At 42.4% G+C, this 17741-nt stretch overlaps 1 protein-coding gene across 2 annotated transcripts in view; it reads left to right on the plus strand.

Annotated features, from left to right (window-relative positions):
• The window catches only part of TRIM67 (tripartite motif containing 67), a 35871-nt gene that overhangs the window by 2115 nt on the left and 16015 nt on the right, over positions 1–17741 (plus strand). Inside the window, exons 2-5 of one of the 2 annotated variants that reach the window (XM_037391164.1) lie at positions 5315–5410; positions 9398–9520; positions 10770–10880; positions 13112–13265. In XM_037391164.1, coding sequence (XP_037247061.1) covers positions 5315–5410; positions 9398–9520; positions 10770–10880; positions 13112–13265 — 484 coding nt within the window. Of the gene's footprint in view, positions 1–5314; positions 5411–9397; positions 9521–10769; positions 10881–13111; positions 13272–17741 lie in introns of both variants that reach the window. The other variant, XM_037391163.1, reaches the window with a different exon arrangement.

Raw genomic sequence — 17741 nt, forward strand, 5'->3', positions numbered from 1 at the left:
GTAGAGCTGCCGGGTCACTTGGCCATGCTCTTCTTGTTAAAAATTAGACTTTGCAACCATTTGCATAAAGAGCAAGACATGACCTTAGAAGCTGAAAGGGTGTATGAAGTTAGCTCTTTCTTGCTGAGAAGGGCGGACACTGGAAAAATGATTAGTTAATAAGTATGAACATATAAAGGGGACTTTAATATCCCCGTGCCAAGAGCAGTCCTTTGGCGTTTCCCACTGTACTGGGGGTGGGGGAAGGACTTCCCCCACAGCTGTGCAAAGAGCACTTGGCCAGCTCTGCTGGTCACCGAATTCTCTTCTTCCCGTTCTCAGCTGCAGCTAGCAGTAAAGGCAGCACGGAGAGATCCTTTCAGACACTGCAGGAGAGGGCAAAATCATGACTGGTCTCATAGTCCCTCAGCCATGAAGTGGCTGAGCACAAGCTAGGCCAAGACATCTGGCAAGACAAAAAATTGACTGTTTTAAGATTCAAAAAAGGTGCCCCTTGGGGTGATCTCCATAGTTTGTCCATTTGAGAAAGACAAACGTTTTCAGTACGTGTTTCAGTCTGCATGCTCTGCCAAGGGCTCAGCCATCTCCTCCCTAACGTGATGGGTATTTGTGCATAGGAGAAGTTCCCCGGGCCCAGAAGGAGCAGATTACGAATTTACAGCTATTGCTGTTTATGGCAATGGCAGAATCCACTTCTGAGCATAATTATTTTAATGAGCAGGGACTGAGTTCACTGTTCAAGTGTGGCTGGTGTTTTGGAGAGTGTGAGAGACCAGCTTGTGCCATATTATGGTCTGCCATGAGTTAAAACCGTTTGATGCCTTTTTGAACAATGTGATAAACTCTGGTGTAATCAAAGTTCAGAGTTAGTCACTTGCTCTTTTTCCTAATGTCAAATATTGTCCAAAGAATGAAAAATACCCTGGAGGCTTCTATTTTTACTGTATTTTTTTTTCTAGGACTAAGGCATCGAAGAATGCGATTTTCCTCTTATTTACAGACTTAATCAATGTGAAAATTCTGTCGAAAGAAAAAAAATACTCAAATTTAACTAATTTGGGGACTCTAAAATTGTGCTCATGTGAATATTATTTTTCCTAGAGCAATGTGCTTGGCAGAAAATAAATATAATGGAAACACATAGCCAGACCGCCTAAATCATCAGGTCACATTCATTCAGATAAATTGTTTTGGAATTGGATGCTTCTGCTTAGAAATAGTTCTCAGATACAGCAATTTCTACAAGTTTATTACCTGTAGTTACTTTGGCCAAACCATAAATTACTTAGAATGGTATGCCAAATGTAATTCAAGTTTTATATGTTCTCTCCAGATGCTCCAGGCATAGCTTGGTAGAGGCAGCTGGAAGGGCTTGTCCATAAGCATTCTTAGCCCAGTAAATTTGGCAGACTAGTTGTTCACCATCAACTGATAAGCACCTGCTTATCTCCTTCTAAGGCCAGTGGCTGGTATTCTTCATTTAAGAAGGGCTGCCAGAGCCACTTACCCTCCTCTCAGGACACAGTTTCATTCCACAACAGCAAACTTCAAACATTTTTTCTACTGACTGTAGAACTGCTTTTCCAGAGGCCCTGCCGGCCTTCAGTCTCAGGATCCATTTCCATTCCACTTCTGTATTAGCCTTTTGTTCAAACTGTTTAACTTGTCTGTCTGGGCCTTACATAGTGAGAAATTCTTCACTCTGAGGGTTGCAAGGCACTGGAACAGGTTGCCCAGAGAAGCTGTGGATGCCCCATCCCTGGACGTGTTCAAGGCCAGGCTGGACGGGGCTTTGAGCAACCTGCTCTAGTGGAAGGTGTCCCTGCCCATGTCAGGGGGGTTGGAACTGGGTGACCTTTAAGGTCCCTTCCAACCCTAACCGTTCTATGAATCTATGATCTAGTGGCAAATTACAGAGTGTATAACCTTGTCTGTTCAGTGCTGCAGACCATGCAATGAAATGTGCATTTACCCTCAGCTGCACTGCTGGCATAAAAGCTGTACTAGATTTGTTGGCCCCTGTTAAGGTGCAGGTTCCCCATTACGCTGCTGTATGTGACTTCTACAGAGAAATTAAAAATGGTATAAAACAACAACAGGTCTCCAGTGGCATAAATCTGTGAAAAATCTACTGACTTGGATGGACTTCATTATATTCACTTGCATGAAAAGTGCATCTGGACCGGCAGTTTAAGGTTATTAAGTAAAACTGTGTAAGTCTTATGCCAACAGTTAAGTCTTTCTATGTCTTCATAGCAAGAACAGTGACACTGTTGTCAGATTTAAGTTGGTAGGGCTTTTGACCTGCTAGTATGAGGAATGATGATGGACGTTTTGCCCATTCTGAGTGGAGATCTCTCTCTCTCTCTCTCTCTCTCTCTATATATATATCTATATATATAGAGAGATATATATACCAAAAAGCCAAAAAAACCCCACAGCTGGATAGGCCTGTGAAGGACAGGCAGGCAGGCAGTTGAAGGCAAGTGCTGGCGTCCAAGTGTCTGCTTTTATTTGCTGGCTTAAAGAGTTGTGTTCCCAGAACCACATGGGCTGTTTCAGAATTCAGCGCCAGGGCAAGCTAGTCTAATCAATAGTTAGTCCACTACTAAGGAGAGATGGAGGGAAAACAAGTTAAATGAGCATGAACTGAAAAAGGACGTGGGCATTATCTGGTTCATTTTCTAAAATCAAAGGAAGCATCGGTCTTCCATACCCATCTGGATTTAAGTACTCACCCTTCTTATCTCTGTTCCTGTATTTGACAGAAGTAGAAACTCAGTATCCATCTCCAGCATCCACATTATTGCTTGAAAGACCAGGTATCAAAGTAGAGATAGCGCTAGGCAGAGTATCATTTTGTCAGGTGTTATTAATTGTCGCAGTTAGTGGAGCTTGCAGCATTTCAGTTTGGCTTCCAGTAAATATTTCTGCAGCACAAAAGATTGCTTTGAGAGTACAGGGCATTTTTTATGGCTTGGTTGGTTTACTGAGGGCTTAGTCATGTTGTTCCATTTGATTTTAATGGGAAGTGCATGACTAAATTCCACTGCTTTGTAAGGTATCTTTTACAAATGCTTGGAAAAACAAGGCTATTATCTCTAAGTGGGTTTCACAAATGGAAATCTGGTCTTCTCCTCAGCTTCACACTGCAGTTGTGTTAATGCAACCACAGGTTTTAATGAACATGGCAATTTGCTTATGAGCCCTTTGAACAATGACATCGTTGAGTTTCTATTGCAGCTTTTTGCGACGGGAGCATGCCAGGAGCCAGGACTGACTGTGCTAATTGCCGTCGTACATATGCCGGCTACAATTCGTATGCAGTGATTCAGTTTTCTGTGGCTGCTGTGATGCCAACATATAGCTTTTGGCTCTTCTTATCTGGTGAAGTGCACTTTGAGATGATTTCAGAGCTAGGGCAGATGTTGGAAAAGTGCACGTTTTACTTTTGTCAGGACCAGCCATTGATTTTGATTTGAAAGAAAGGATCCTTTGCCGACAATTTGGTCGGGCCAGTCAATGGCAGAGCATATCTTGCTTTCACCACCTATTTCTTTCTTGCTTCCTCCCCAGCCCCTTGGTCATACACTGCTTCCACCTTGTCCTGTGTCAGCTTGACAAACCACAGGCTCAGATGTGCCTTGTGGATGGAGCACAAAGTGTGATCAAAGAGGGTGGGCTTTAAACTCTGGCGACAATGATCAGTCCATGGAGAGCTGATCTGAAGTCCCGATTGTCTGATCTGGCAGAAAGCTGGGACTCTTTTAAGGACCTGGAGTTTGCTTCTGTGAGCTCAAGCAGCATTCATATCAAACATCATCGCTTTAAATTTTTGTGCTGATGTGAGTTTGTGTAAGAGAATACCAAGTATCCAAATATTGAGAAACATACACAGTAATTGTCTTCCCATTACATTTGTTGCAAATGAGTTGTAGTAAAGCCAATTTTATTTTCAAATTTAGCACTAATGTTATACCTACAACTGGGCTAAAGGGGAAACATTTGTGTGAATATGACGAAAAAAAAATAGGTTGACTTCTTTCTCTATAATTCAGTCCCAGCTCCCAGTCAGGGTTCATACCCGCTTCCCACAGAGCCATGTGGGCTGAGACAGCTGCCTGCCTTGGAGCTGGGTTATGAAGTGCCCGCAGGGAGCTGCCTGGGTCTGCTCTTTGCTGTCCTGCATGAGTGAGCGAGCACAAAAGGAGGATGAGTAGGAGATGTTTAGGCAGGAGGTAAGCTCAAGCAGCCTGAAGAAGTGAGCTGTACCCTTTTTCAGGGATGGAGTAATTTTCTTCCCTCTGGCAGCAAGAAGGAAGCAGAGAATGAGTGGTGACTTGCCAAATTTCAGTGAGGTAGTTGCCAAGTCCACCTGAGGGGTAGACCCATGAAGAGGTCTGCAGGACACTCATCATGGGACCTATCTGGTCACTCTGCTTTATGTCTGAACGGAGAAGTAACGCTGGATCTGGGCTTGCCATGGGCTGACAAGCAGAGCAATACGGTTTCCATAATCCCAGCCAGGTTTCCAGGGAAGCTGCGCTGGGGCTGCTCCAGTCAGACCATGGCAGTTCTGGGTCTGCGGGGGGGGCAGAACCACTGTTTCCTTCCCATCCTGGAAGTCCATTGAGAAGACTCTGGTTTGGTTTAGAGACCTCAGGTGCCAGCTCAGGGAAGGGGAGGTTAGGTCTTCAGTGTGGACTTATAAAAGACATATTCCATTTGTCTCACCAGTCAAAGTTAGAGGAAAGGGTTTTTCCAACTTTTCCAGAAATATTCACCCTTTTTGGGGGTTGGAGCACAGGAAATGGGAGCCCCAAAGGGACATTACTATGAAGTCTAAAAATGCAGATTTGTCTTTGAAGTCCTAGTCTCTCTCAGGTTTGGTAGGATCTACCACATTTATAAAGAATTCAGACTTTGATGAAAAAAACAGTGCCATTTTGGAAAGCACTTGGGGATTTTTCATCATGACAGACGCTACTGTGTAAGTGTAAGACTATTATCTCCTTATATATGTGGGTAGCTGTCTTATAAAAAGATATTTTGACTTACTAAGTCACTGCAATAAAGTGGAATGTACAGACACAATACTTGACTGCCCCCACATGCATATTTCACCTTTATTAAATCTTATTACAATAAAAATCTTAACTATTCTTTTCTAGCACAAACACTCTGTGCGTTAAGAGTACATGCGACAGCAAGTAAGCCTTTTAGCACATTATTAATCATCAGACCTAAGGATTAGTAAGAAACACATTTGCATTTTATCTCTAATTTTTTTTTCCCCTCCTTTTTTTCCTTGCAGGCACAGCTGTCTCAGGCTTTAAACGGTGTTTCAGATAAAGCAAAAGAAGCTAAAGAATTTTTGGTTCAGCTGAAAAATCTATTGCAGCAGATTCAGGTAACTGTAGAATATTAGCTGTTTTGGTAATACAGTAATCGATAGAACTGAGTGAATAATTTATTTGATGACTTTGTCTCTTGTGCTATTCTCATCTTTCCTGGAATCATCTAACCTTTCTTGGACGATTTATTAGGCAAAATTATGCATCAAATAATGCCTGCAAGCCCCTCTTAGCTTCTCAGTTGTTTGCTGTTTATTGCAAAGAAGCTGATATTCAATACTGGATGTCTGAGCTGTGTTGATTAGTATTTGATTGAATCCATCGGTCATGCTTCTGGGCTCCTTCCTGACTGCAATTGCTTGAATTGGACATTTAGGATAAGTTACCATTTTAACACATTTAAAATTTGCTACTTGTTTTTCATCTTTTTTTTTCTAAATATGTACTCGTATCTGGACAACATCCACTCAGCTTGTTTATTAGAGTACTTGTAGGAAGTAAAAAAAAAAAAAAAAGAAGAAACAAATGCTGCTAAATCGATGTGGTCATTTATTGAAGCAGAAGATATTTTCATGCCTATAATTGCCCAGCTTTAATAGTCAGAAAGGGCTCATGGTGAGTGCAGTAATTGAGGGCACAAACCCAAAATGAAACAAGTCCTATTTTCAACCAAATTTAGACTCATCAGTGCTGGAGGTCAGATGATCCTCAATGTCCTTTTCACCCTGTAGAGTGTAGCTGGAAGTGTGCCGCTGTAGTTTGAGCTGCACACTGCCCAGGAGTGGACACTTGTCATCTGCAGCAGCCATGCTCTGTGGCGGTGGGTCTCCTGTGGGAAACACATCATCTGCTCTCTGATGTGCCTGCTCTGCCGCTTGCTCATCTTCCATCAGCAAGCAAGTCCTGTGCCTGTTAGTCACAGAAAGCCAAAGTAGAAGCTAAAAAATCTCTATTTAGTTTAGAATTTAATCATTAAATTATTCCAGTTAACACTCCAGGTGATGAATTTCTACCGCAGATGCTGCCCAAGCTCTCAGGTTGCCACAGGGCAGCATGGCCACCCACCCTCACTGTCTTCTGTGGCCACGTGGGGAAGGGAACAAACTAAGACTGAGAAACTGGTAAAAACCCAAAAGCACATCTAACTGAAAGGAACCAGAGCGAAACCACCAACTGGCACCTGTCACGTGCCGTGTTTTGGACACAGTGTGAAGTTTCTCTCAGCTGACTTTACCTACTTAAAAGTTATGTAGCTCATGTAACCTAATCATTTAGGCTTCTTTCATTGTCCAAGGTGAAAGACAGACACCTCTAGGGAGCAGTTTTTCCTACAGGTATGAACAGCTATTTTAGGATGAGATAACTCATCCAAAACAGTAGTCTATCACCAATCTTTTCTTGAGTCACTAGCTCCATTAAAAAAGTATTTTTCCCTCTTGAAACCTAAAGGTGACCTATTACGACTGTTTATGACTATGCTGTAAAATCCTTTAATGTGTTTCAATAAAATCACTGCCAAATTGCTCTTCATAAGGGAGCTGCTTCAATTAGACCAAAAGACCAAGCCATTTATTTGATGCTGCTCATTGCTTAAAATGCTAGAGGAAAACTCAGAAAAGGAAATTGTATCCAGCAGTCACACTCTAACGTTTAGCTACGTCTGGGCACAAAGCTGAATCTGACCCTCACATTCTGAGCCAGTCTCCACTTGTGAGTCTGTATGAGGACATCAAATTTCAGCAAACCAAACTGCCAGGACTAATCAGCTGCAAATGTAAAGTAAGTAAACCAAGGCTAGGGCACAGCTCTGAGAGTCTCATTCACGCACTTTAACCCTTACTGGGCTCCCTGGCATGGTTTTCTCCCATGACCAATTGCATTTGTCCCAGGTGATGCTGAAGCAGCATTTGATGATAGCACACACCAGGGAATACTCCTGTAGACAGGTTTGGTACAGCCACATGATCTGAGGGGAAAGGGTTTAGACGTGCCATGAGCTGATCTGTGCCTTTTGGCATCTGGACCAAACCCCACCAGTTTATGGACTGTTATTTTCAGAGGAATAGGTGTAGCCTTCCTGCATAATTTATACCCAGAACCATGTATCTCAGAGCAGGTTATTTCTCGTGGAAGTCTTAAGATGGTTGCTATACACACACACAGAGACATTTACCCCTCAGCAAAAAATTCTTTAAAATGTATGTTTACACAAAGGCGTGAGCAATATGTACATTTTATTATCCTGACTCAATGCACAGCAGACCAGCCAGCCCTCTGCACTCTTTATCTACTCTCTGAGTTTGCCAGAGCTACCAGGAGCTGGGCTTTCATCTCGCCTGGGACAGTTTGCAAATTCATAATCTACTTTGCTTTGCAGATCTGTTGTTTCCCCCTTTTTTCCTTCCCTTCTCCTTTCTGAGGTCCCTTTTAAATCTCTTGGTCTCCTCTTTTCAGAAACTGCCTGCTCCTCATTGCCCCTGTTGCTTCCTCACTCCTCCTTGTTGCTGTCATTATCTGATTTTCACGTTTTCCCATCTGCTGTAACAATTTCATCCTTTCTCACTTGAAAGAGGCATATCGCCAAACACCCCGTTTGATGTGTGAACAGAAAATGAGGAGAGAGATGATGCACCGCAGCCATCTACTGAGTCAGGCTCTGTACACAAATCAGCACTTTGAGAGTAGCTGGATGGAAATGGGCGTAAGGGGGAGTTGGGTGTGATATAAGCCGAGGAGGGAGAGATGCAAACAGGAAAAGTCTAAGACAAGCCTGTGAACAGTAACTGAGCTGTCTGTTGTCTCTCCCCCATACCCATCTTGCTGGCAGGTCTAGGACTGCGGCCGGGACCTCTCAGGGAAGAGTGACCCTGCATCCCTCAGCGGCAGAATGGGATGCATGGATCACAGTGAGGGAAGGGAATACAGTGCTGAAAATTTTTCTCTCAAGAGTGAAGACAAAGCAAAGGAAAAGACAAGAAGAGAAAAACATAAATTAAAGAGCTAAGAGATTGTAGTGTTAGGGGCATGTGATGGCTTACCACAGAGATGCTTCTCCTTCAGCATGTGTTTAAAATCTTCTCACATTTAATGCTGTTGCCTTTTTTTTTTTTTTTTCCTTTTGGGTATTTGGGAGGAAAGCTGATAGGACAACTAAACATCTTCTCAAAAGGGGAGCCTGAAAGCTTTCTCCTTCTGGTTTCACAAACAGAGGGAGTGAGGGAGAACCTCCCTTTGAATGAGTACTACAGCATCAGTTACATGGTCAGAGAAAGGTATCCGCAGGAGGAGAGGCAGCTCAGGACCTTGTAATACCAACTACTCACATTTCTACAGCTGCATGGGATTCTGTGGTAGCGTGGTTTGTTCCCCATTGATAGGGCAGGGGTTTTTGTTATGCTAAGTGGTACCCAGGCTCTACTCAAGGTTCAGTGTTGGATGCCTCGGATGCTGGCTTCTGCCCAGTAGAGAGTTTTACTACAATGTGAATAAAAACTGCCATGTATTATTTTTTTTTAAGCTAATCAAATACGTGTCTCCACTGCCAAGTGCTAGCTATTTTCAAAAAAGTACTTGAAGCCATACACAAATCTCAGGGCCTTGTACCTGATTAATTTCCTTGTAATAAGCCTGTAGACCAGATTCAGGCCCATAATTCTGTTCTAATTGCCATGGTGTAGAGCCAGTGATTTCAAAGTTGCTACAGTGGGATAATTAAAATAGAATGGAGCAGGATCTTCTTATGTATATGTATGCACTGTGTATGTTACGTTTAGCTTTTATATTATGTTGTACTACATCTGTTGTCCGGAAAGTGCCAGTAAATCAATGTTTTAAATAAGCCCATTTATGGCATAGCATCATACTATTTCATTTTATAGCATGCAGTTATTACTGGTACAGCTATAATGAAATCAGAAGGGCAACAGAAATGCTGAGGTCTTGAAAGGAAATCTTTTCTGAATAGAGAAACAGGTAAGAATGAGCATTAGCTTAAGCTGTAAAATATGCTTTCTTTGATGAGTACGACTCTCACCTTCTTCTAGGAGAATGGGTTGGATTATGAAGCTTGTCTTGTCGCTCAGTGTGATGCCTTGGTTGATGCGTTAACACGACAGAAGGCAAAACTGCTCACAAAGGTGACCAAAGAACGTGAGCACAAGCTGAAGGTGAGCAGAACTCTCATCGACTGCGCCTGGCTGCTGATACCTGGTGTCGTTGTGTTTTGCCAAGTCCCCAGCCCACCACACCATGAAAATCCCTAGTGACCAAAATCTAAAGCCCTTTAGCAGGTTCAGTTCAGCAGTTTAGTGGAGCTGTGCTTATACGCTTAAAAAGAGGCGTATGCTTCGGCATTTTGTTGAATCAGGCCATCAGTCTTTATTTACCTGATAGTTTCAGGCTATCTTTCGGGAGGTACTTATCATTGAAATCTGTGTGGCTTGGATTCTGGGACCTTCTGCCCAAGTGAAATGTTGGGATTTTGATGTCTCTTCAAAGCTTTGAAATTCAGGCAAGCACCTCCAGAAATCCATGTACCTCTCAAATGCAGTAAAGGGGGCTGGAAAGAAGCAAGCTATAAATGGTTGAACAAAGTGGCAGTCAGGAAATGTTTGAATAGATACATTTCTGGAAATGTTGAACTGCATATGTGGTTTTGAGATATTATAGTGCCAGTAACATTAATAGTATCTAAGACAGAAGGAAAACTAACATGGCAAACAATGATTAAGATCCGCCTGAGATCAGCACTTAAAAAACCCCGTGCTTAAGAAGAACCAACAAGAACCAAACTTTGGACATACTGCTCACGGCGCAGCTAATCCTGCAGTCAGAGGCTGTGCTATGGAACACAGTGCTGTTAGACCTAGTCTACAGCCACGTGGCAGCAGAATCAAGTCTAAGATCTGGAAAAATGAGCTGCAGCTTTTTTATTTCTTAATCCCAGTCATGCATTCTTAAGCACAGCAAGATCGATGGTGAATTGTGAAGAGAATGGTAGAATATAATCTGCAAGAAACCACTCCTGCAGTTATCCTCTATAATATTTGCCTTTTAAGGGAAGGATTTTTTGAAAGCTCAGATTTTAGTGAAAGTGTGATTGTAAATGTGAATGCTGCAAATGCAGAAACATATTCTGTGCTCTTTCTGCCCTAAGCAAGCCTGATCTTTGAGCAATTAATCTGCTCTGAAAATTGAGATTCCCTGTGCACAACGTTTTGCCAAGCTAATTATCGGTATTTACAATACAGAGCAAGTGAGTGTAGCTGATGGAGATATGGCAATGGCCATATGGCAGCTAAATTAAGCATAGCTTTAACACACTCTTCCATTCGTTGCATCTCTTCTGAAATAATCTTACACAATTCATCGTAAGCTGAGGCAGTCATCAGAACTGTACTGATGCTTGTTTTCCAGGTTGTTTGGGACCAGATAAATCACTGTACACTGAAGCTACGTCAGTCAACAGGGCTTATGGAGTACTGCCTAGAAGTTATCAAAGAAAATGATCCTTCTGGGTTTTTACAGGTATTTTTCTTTCCAATGTTCTGGGGGAAAAAAAGAAAAGTTGTTAAAATTAAATCTAAAAAATGGACGGCTTTGCCAATTAGCCTCTTCCACCTCCGAGGCAGGTTCACTTTAGGTCCTGTTAGTACTGTGTAAAAGCTCAGATAGTTTGGTGACTGCATGAATGTCCCAGTGAAGGGATGGCTTCAAACAGCTGTGCTCTGACTGAGGTGTGGAGTTAGCAGTCATACCACTTACCTGACTGCTGATGTCTTTCCTCTTGCCAGCCCTTCCTTCTGGGCCAAAAGAGAGATGCTGTGCAGTTAATTATAATTTCTGCAGAATATTATTGTATTCTCATCTGAGAAACCCAACACAGGACCTCCCAGAGCTATCTGATCAATTTGGAAAGGTCTATGACTCAGCAGAGTACTACTTCTCCCCTTTTTGCTTCTCCCCTTTGCTTACCCTTTCCCATGTGAAACAATCTGTTCAACGTCTCCCCTGTGAGGAAATCCAGCCTTAAGGATTTGCATGTAGCTTTGCATCACTGGGGTGGTTGCACCTCACAGGGCTACAAGACCTGTCTCACAGCTGGAGGGTCCAGGTACCCCCTCTGCAAAATATGTCCTAGCCGACAGTTGCCTTCATTTGCAGGATGTTGTTTCTTAGGTGCAAGCAGTGAAACTGTCTATTGATGAGATAAAACATGACAGATTAATTATCCCACTAATTGTTTGCCTAATTAATTTTATTATTTTATTTTGCCCTGTTTGTTTTGTTGCCTTATTAATTACCTAAGAAGAAAAGTCCACCAAAAAATTGATCTACGTGTGGCTGTCAGCTGAACCGGGCACGTTGCACACATGAACGCATGAGTGTCAGGGGGCTGTCGCAGCATCCCTAAAAAACAGGATGAGAATTAGCCAACTTAAACCTCTTAGCACTCCAGATTGATTGTTACTGTCACGTCTGGTCTCAAGCACGAGTGAGTAATGTGTGGTGTATATTAATCTCAAGACTACACAGATTTTAGCAGGCTGTTGGTTGGGTACTGCAGGACAAATGAAACCTTTAGGTCTTATCTACTTGCTAGCTAGATGAATGCTTCATTTTTCATTTCAGCTTACTTTTCCTGTAATCCTTGTGGCTTCATTCTTTGCAGTCCTCTTTTATTAAAAAATACTTCTGTTTTTACCTTGTCCTGGTTTACCTAATGCTGCTTTCATAGATGGTTGCATAGGTGCAACCAGCAAACCAAATAAAAATGTGGCACTGCATTACTTAAAACAACTACTCCTCCAGCCGGGACATTGAAACACAGCCAAGGGATCCAGCACCCCAGTAAGTGACTCCAAGGTTGTTGCGGGGCTATGAGATGCTCTTCCACTTACTGCACAGACTGGTTAGGAGCTGTTGATGCAGGGGCTCAGACAGGAGTGTCTTCCAGTAACAGTAATGAGGAAAGGTACTTGAACTCCTGCAATGAAGGAAATCTCTCTCTGACCCACTCAAAAGAAAATTCTGCTCCCTGTGACTTACAGGAAGCTGACTGGGAGGGACTCCAGATATCCAAATGGCAGCTTCACTGAACTCAAGGACAGCCGAGTTCATTAATTCCCACAGAGCTGAGATTTCATTTCCAGAAGAGTCCATTGTGATCATCTTAGTCTGACTTCTGGGCTAATTATCTGTGGGCTGAGCTAGAGCAAAGCTTTAAAAATGACATTCAGTTTAGATGTAATGATAGAAATTCCATCATATTCTTCAAAAATCTGTCAGACAGCTTAGCACCCTCACTGTGAGAAATATACACCTTCTTTCCCATTTGATTTTTTTATTCCTTTCAGCTATCATCCACTGAATCATCTCTGTTGAATGGAGAGAACCTCTAGCATTTAAGCCTTTCTTTGTGCAAGTACTTTTTAAACAAGAGAGCAAAACTAGACTGTGCAGATCGGAGAACAGAGCGCAGAAGTATATGTGGCATTCAGAGGCATGATAAGTAACAGAATCTTAACAGGCTTTATAAATGTGATTTTTATTTTCCTACCCTAAGATGGTATTTGTTTTGAAAAGCTGAGATGAAAGGTCGCAACGTAAATGGACCTAACCCCAAAATGATGAGATCCCATCTCAGCTGTTGCGCTGTCAAATTCCTGCTTACTTTGTACTGTATCTCACAGGCATTCTGCCACTTTTAATGTGTGCATCTGCCATTTCATTGTAAGCTGGATGATACTCTCTTTCAGATTTCGGATGCTTTAATCAAGCGTGTTCAGGTATCTCAGGAACAGTGGGTCAAAGGAGCATTGGAGCCAAAAGTGTCTGCTGAGTTTGACTTGACTCTGGATAGCGAACCTTTACTGCAGTCCATTCACCAGCTGGATTTTATTCAGATGAAATGTAGGGGTGAGCTTTTATGATTTTCTTTTTTGTGTTTTTTCATGCATGTGTTGAAACAGTGCTGGGAGGCATGGGGGAACTGTGGGAAGAAAGGAATGACTTGAAATTGCTGGGTGGTTTTAAAAGGTTCTCAAGCAAATTAACATTATCAGGTGTTTCCTGGAAAGGTGTGTTCACCTCACATGCAGTGACGTGAACAAGCTCAGACAGAGATACCAGGTGCAGTTAAAGATTTGAAAAGATAATGTCTTCAGAGCAGGGCTGTCTATCAGCTTTGAAGATCAAGAATACATCAGCTGCATGAAAACTTCATGCCATTTTACAGCATCCCTAGATGTAACATGGTTAATTTAAAACACCAGTTACCCCTATCTTGTCAGGAACAGCTGACGTAGTAAATAAATATACCCCCCCATACACATATGCTTGAATAGGGGAAACACACACCCCCCACCCCCCCCTTTGAGTTGTATCTGGACTGTGCTGCAAACAGTGCCCAGCTAAAAAAAGTATTGTGAGGCAGAGATTCACAAGGGGAAAGTAGCTCCATGGCTATACCCTCCCCTCATTCCAGGTATCTGAATGATTCTGAGGGACATACTAAAGGGAAAGGAGGTTAAAAATGTATTTAAAAGCAGAAGCTGATGAGCAGTAGATACCATTGGCAAAAAAGAAAAAAAAAAAGTTAACATCGTGTGCTTGTAATGAGCTTGGTTTATATGGAGCAGGATGAGAACTGCATCAGAATTAGATAGATCCACAGACAGGCTAGCTTTGAAGGCTGTTGTGGTGCCTGGGAATGATGCCATTAGCTTCCCTTAGTGGTGATTCAAGCCTTAATTATACATGTGGGTGACAGGGTCGAGGCTGCCAGAAGTCAATGAATGAGTTAAGGATAATCATGTCGTGATGTTGGATGTGCTTTTTTTTGACTCCAAGCAAGCTTAAAGATTTCTGTTCAGTTTATCTGTTCTCTCTGGGCCTAATTCTGAACCTGAGAGACCCAAGATGAAGTAATTAGGGTGGATAATTTGGCCGATAAATATGTGGAAAAACAATGGATAAACAGTTAAAGGCCAAAGTCTGCTCACCAAGAGTGGTTTACATCTTGGCATAAAAGACTCTGCTAAAGTTACTCAAAAAACACCAGTGAACTGCTCCTTTGACACATTGACAGCCAGGAGAGTGGAGTCAAGAGAGAAAGAGTATCACTGATAAAACCACTCTGAACACTTTCTACACTTGTCTTTTTAAATCAGTTTACATTTAATGCTGGCTGTATTTATTGTTAAATATATTTAATACTAATCTTCCACTACTCTTCTTCATAAACATATAAAAAAATTAGTTAAACTATCCACTTAGATTGCTAATTAACCACATGTCAGTTGAGGTGAGAGCAGATTAGGTATTTGGATTTTGGACATTCATCTGGCTTTAAGCTTGAAGACTTATGAGACTTTAATTGAGCCAGAGTCACTGGAGCTTTATAAAAGATAAAGCTGTCTGCTACGCTCTCATTTATCAGACGATCGCAGTGAGGCTCTGGTACTGAGCTAGACACAGTCTGAGGAGCAGAGAAGAGGACAGGACTGCTTCTGCCCAGACCCATGCAGAGCTTACAAACACCCTCGGGCTTTGCTCCCCAGAGGCACCTTAAGTTAGCCCTCAGAAAGGGCTTTTCCTTGAGCTGTCTTGGCCTTGACCAGGGACTACCTCTTGCATGTCCAATCAGCTTGGTCAACACAACTGGCCTGACCATGTACACACCATGCAAAGAGTGGTGGAAATGGTGTTAAACTGGCCACCACTCCTGCAGCTGCATAAGCGACACCACTATTCCCCCTCGTGTCTCTGTGAGCCCAAGCAGAACAAGCGACCAACTGGTCCCAAGCTAACATTCATAGGTATTGAGGATTGTTTAGTATATAGAGGTGTATTTATATTTTTCAGTTTATGACAGCAAATCTATTTGCATTTGAACTGCTCAGTCTGACACTTTGGCATTTTTTTTTTCTGAAATTTTACTTATATGACCTCAAGCAGCTCTGCATTATCTTCTCTTGCATAATGGTCTTGCATCTAGACACACAGGTACCACAGAGTAAGCAACTCAGCATTTCAGCGCCCAGCACCAGACTTACTGGGAACATCACTTTGCTGACTGTGAGGGGAAGCTGGTGTTGCAGGGCCATGTTTTGCTATTTATCACCATCAGGACTTGTGTATTTCTGAGCCTCCAATTTCACAAAGAAAAGACTATGTGTCTCCTCACATCTGCTCCTCTTTCTTGAATCCTACCTACCCCAGTGCACCAACAAGTCATCAATCTTTGTCAAATGTTGGTGTTGAGGGGCGTGTTGTTAAGTCACCGTACTGGCTGATCTGATAAGAGTAGTTACATTAAAGACATCAGAGACAATCTGTAAAGGGAGTTTTGGGGAAATCTAGGAGAATAGGGGCCAGCGTGGCTGTTCTAACTGCAAGTTGTTTTGTTCCAAAAGCTTTGCGATGTAAGGTCTGTACTATTGTTATCGATGCTTAGTGCATGACTGAATTTCTTTTTTTTTTTTTTTTTTTTTTTTTTTTCAAAATCTGGCCTCATTCAACCTCAGTGAGCTTGCATGGGTCATTTAGAGTGAAAGCATGCTTGTAAGTAAACATTGATTCACTGTGTTGGATAAAGAAGAATGAAAATGAGAACAAATCACATTACATTTGCTTTGATGACTTCTTCATGTACCTTATTGGTGGACTCTCTATAAGCCCATATCTAAAGCTCATCTCAATAAATAAAGATCAGGGGGTGTTTTTTCTTTTCACAGAAAGAAAAAGCAACTTGCTAACAAGTTAAATGTGCACAAATGTGATAGATGCAGAAGTAATGCTTAAGCAGTCATGTTGACCAAAGGGTCTCACTGATAGCCCTTTGGCAAGAGTCCCGCACTCCCCAGGCTAGCTGGCCTGCTGAGATGCGCACGGCTCTAGTAATTGCTGGCATTTTGAGCTTTCCCAGATCCCTTTCCTCTGTCTATGTTTTCTTTTCTCTGTTGCTTTTTCTGAGTGCCTTGGCACAAAATTCCTGGCCTCTGATGACTGGCTCAATCTGTACATCACATTTCCCCAGTTCAAGCTGTGGGCATAGGCAAATACATGTTCCAGGTCTGTTCTGTTCTAACAGCTGGAACTGTCATGCAATCTTGGTTTACTGTAAAATGAAGACTAGGTACAAAATAGAAAAAAGTATAGCTACTCTCTACTTTTCTGTACCACCTCTTAACACTCATTCATATGCCCCTTTTTGTCAGCAGCAACTCCTCCTCTCTTCTGGAAACCAGTCCATCAAGATTCCCCAGATACATCTGCTGCAAATCTTCACAGATTCTCCAGCCATGAGCTGCATAGCCCTGATAATGGAAGAGTAACTTAATCCTAATCTTAGGTTTTACACCTGGTTCTGTCTGCTCTGCATCATGGACCCAGGTCTTTGCCTGTGGTCTTTCCTTCTCTCTTGGTAACACTGTGACTCAGGCTATTACAGGGCTGCCCTGCAGTTTTGGAGGAGGGCCAAGTATTCGTGTTTCTGAGAGTCCCATTCCTTCACTGCATTTAGTCCTTTAAAATTAATCTGAGACGGAGGAGGGCACAACTTGCTTGTCAAGAGGACAAATAACAGACATCTTAGAGCAGCCCTACCATACCCTGAGAGGAGATCAGCTGTGAGATGTATTGAGCAATGTAGTTTTGAAACTGCTGAGTTGACATGAGACATCAGTATCACATGTTTTAGCCAAGTGTGACCGGCATGAAGCACTTTTAAAATAGCAGGACATCATTCAGATTCATTAATGGGTCTTGCAGGGCCAATGCAGTGTCATTTCTCCCTTTATATTTTTAATCTTTTCCTTCAAAAACTCTCTAGAGGACTTTAAGCTGACAAAGAAGTGGGACAACACTGTAATTTAACATCTAAGTCTTCTGTTTTTTTCTGACACTTAGCCTATATTTTTCTTTTCTTAGCCCTGTCCCATTGCTCTTCACTATAAGATAGATCCCAGTGTCCTGGTTACTCAACTTGCTTCACACTTTCCTATGACTTTTACAACAAGTGTTCACCTTTTTTCTTCCCAGAGGGAATCTAAGATCCAGGCAAATGTCGTCCATCCACATCCAGGGGAGGAGGCAGGAGGGCAGGGACAGTGAGCATCATCCAGCGAAGCTGCACAGCTGTTTGGTGGGAGCTTCTTACCACTCCTTCAGCTACTGTAGGTTGTGCAGTTCAGACCAAGGCTGGCCCAGAGGGAGTAGGAGGCTGGTAAAGATTACTCACAAAAACTTAAATTTCCTGTGACACAGTAAAGAAACCCAGGCACTTCCCCATAGTATGCGTGACTCCCAGAAGTAGGGCCCAAATTCACACTGCCCAGGGAAGTGGGAACAACAGCACTTTACTGTATGAAATATATTCTAATCCTA

This window comes from Falco rusticolus, chromosome 6, assembly GCF_015220075.1.
Source record: "Falco rusticolus isolate bFalRus1 chromosome 6, bFalRus1.pri, whole genome shotgun sequence".
NCBI classification, from domain to species: domain Eukaryota; kingdom Metazoa; phylum Chordata; class Aves; order Falconiformes; family Falconidae; genus Falco; species Falco rusticolus.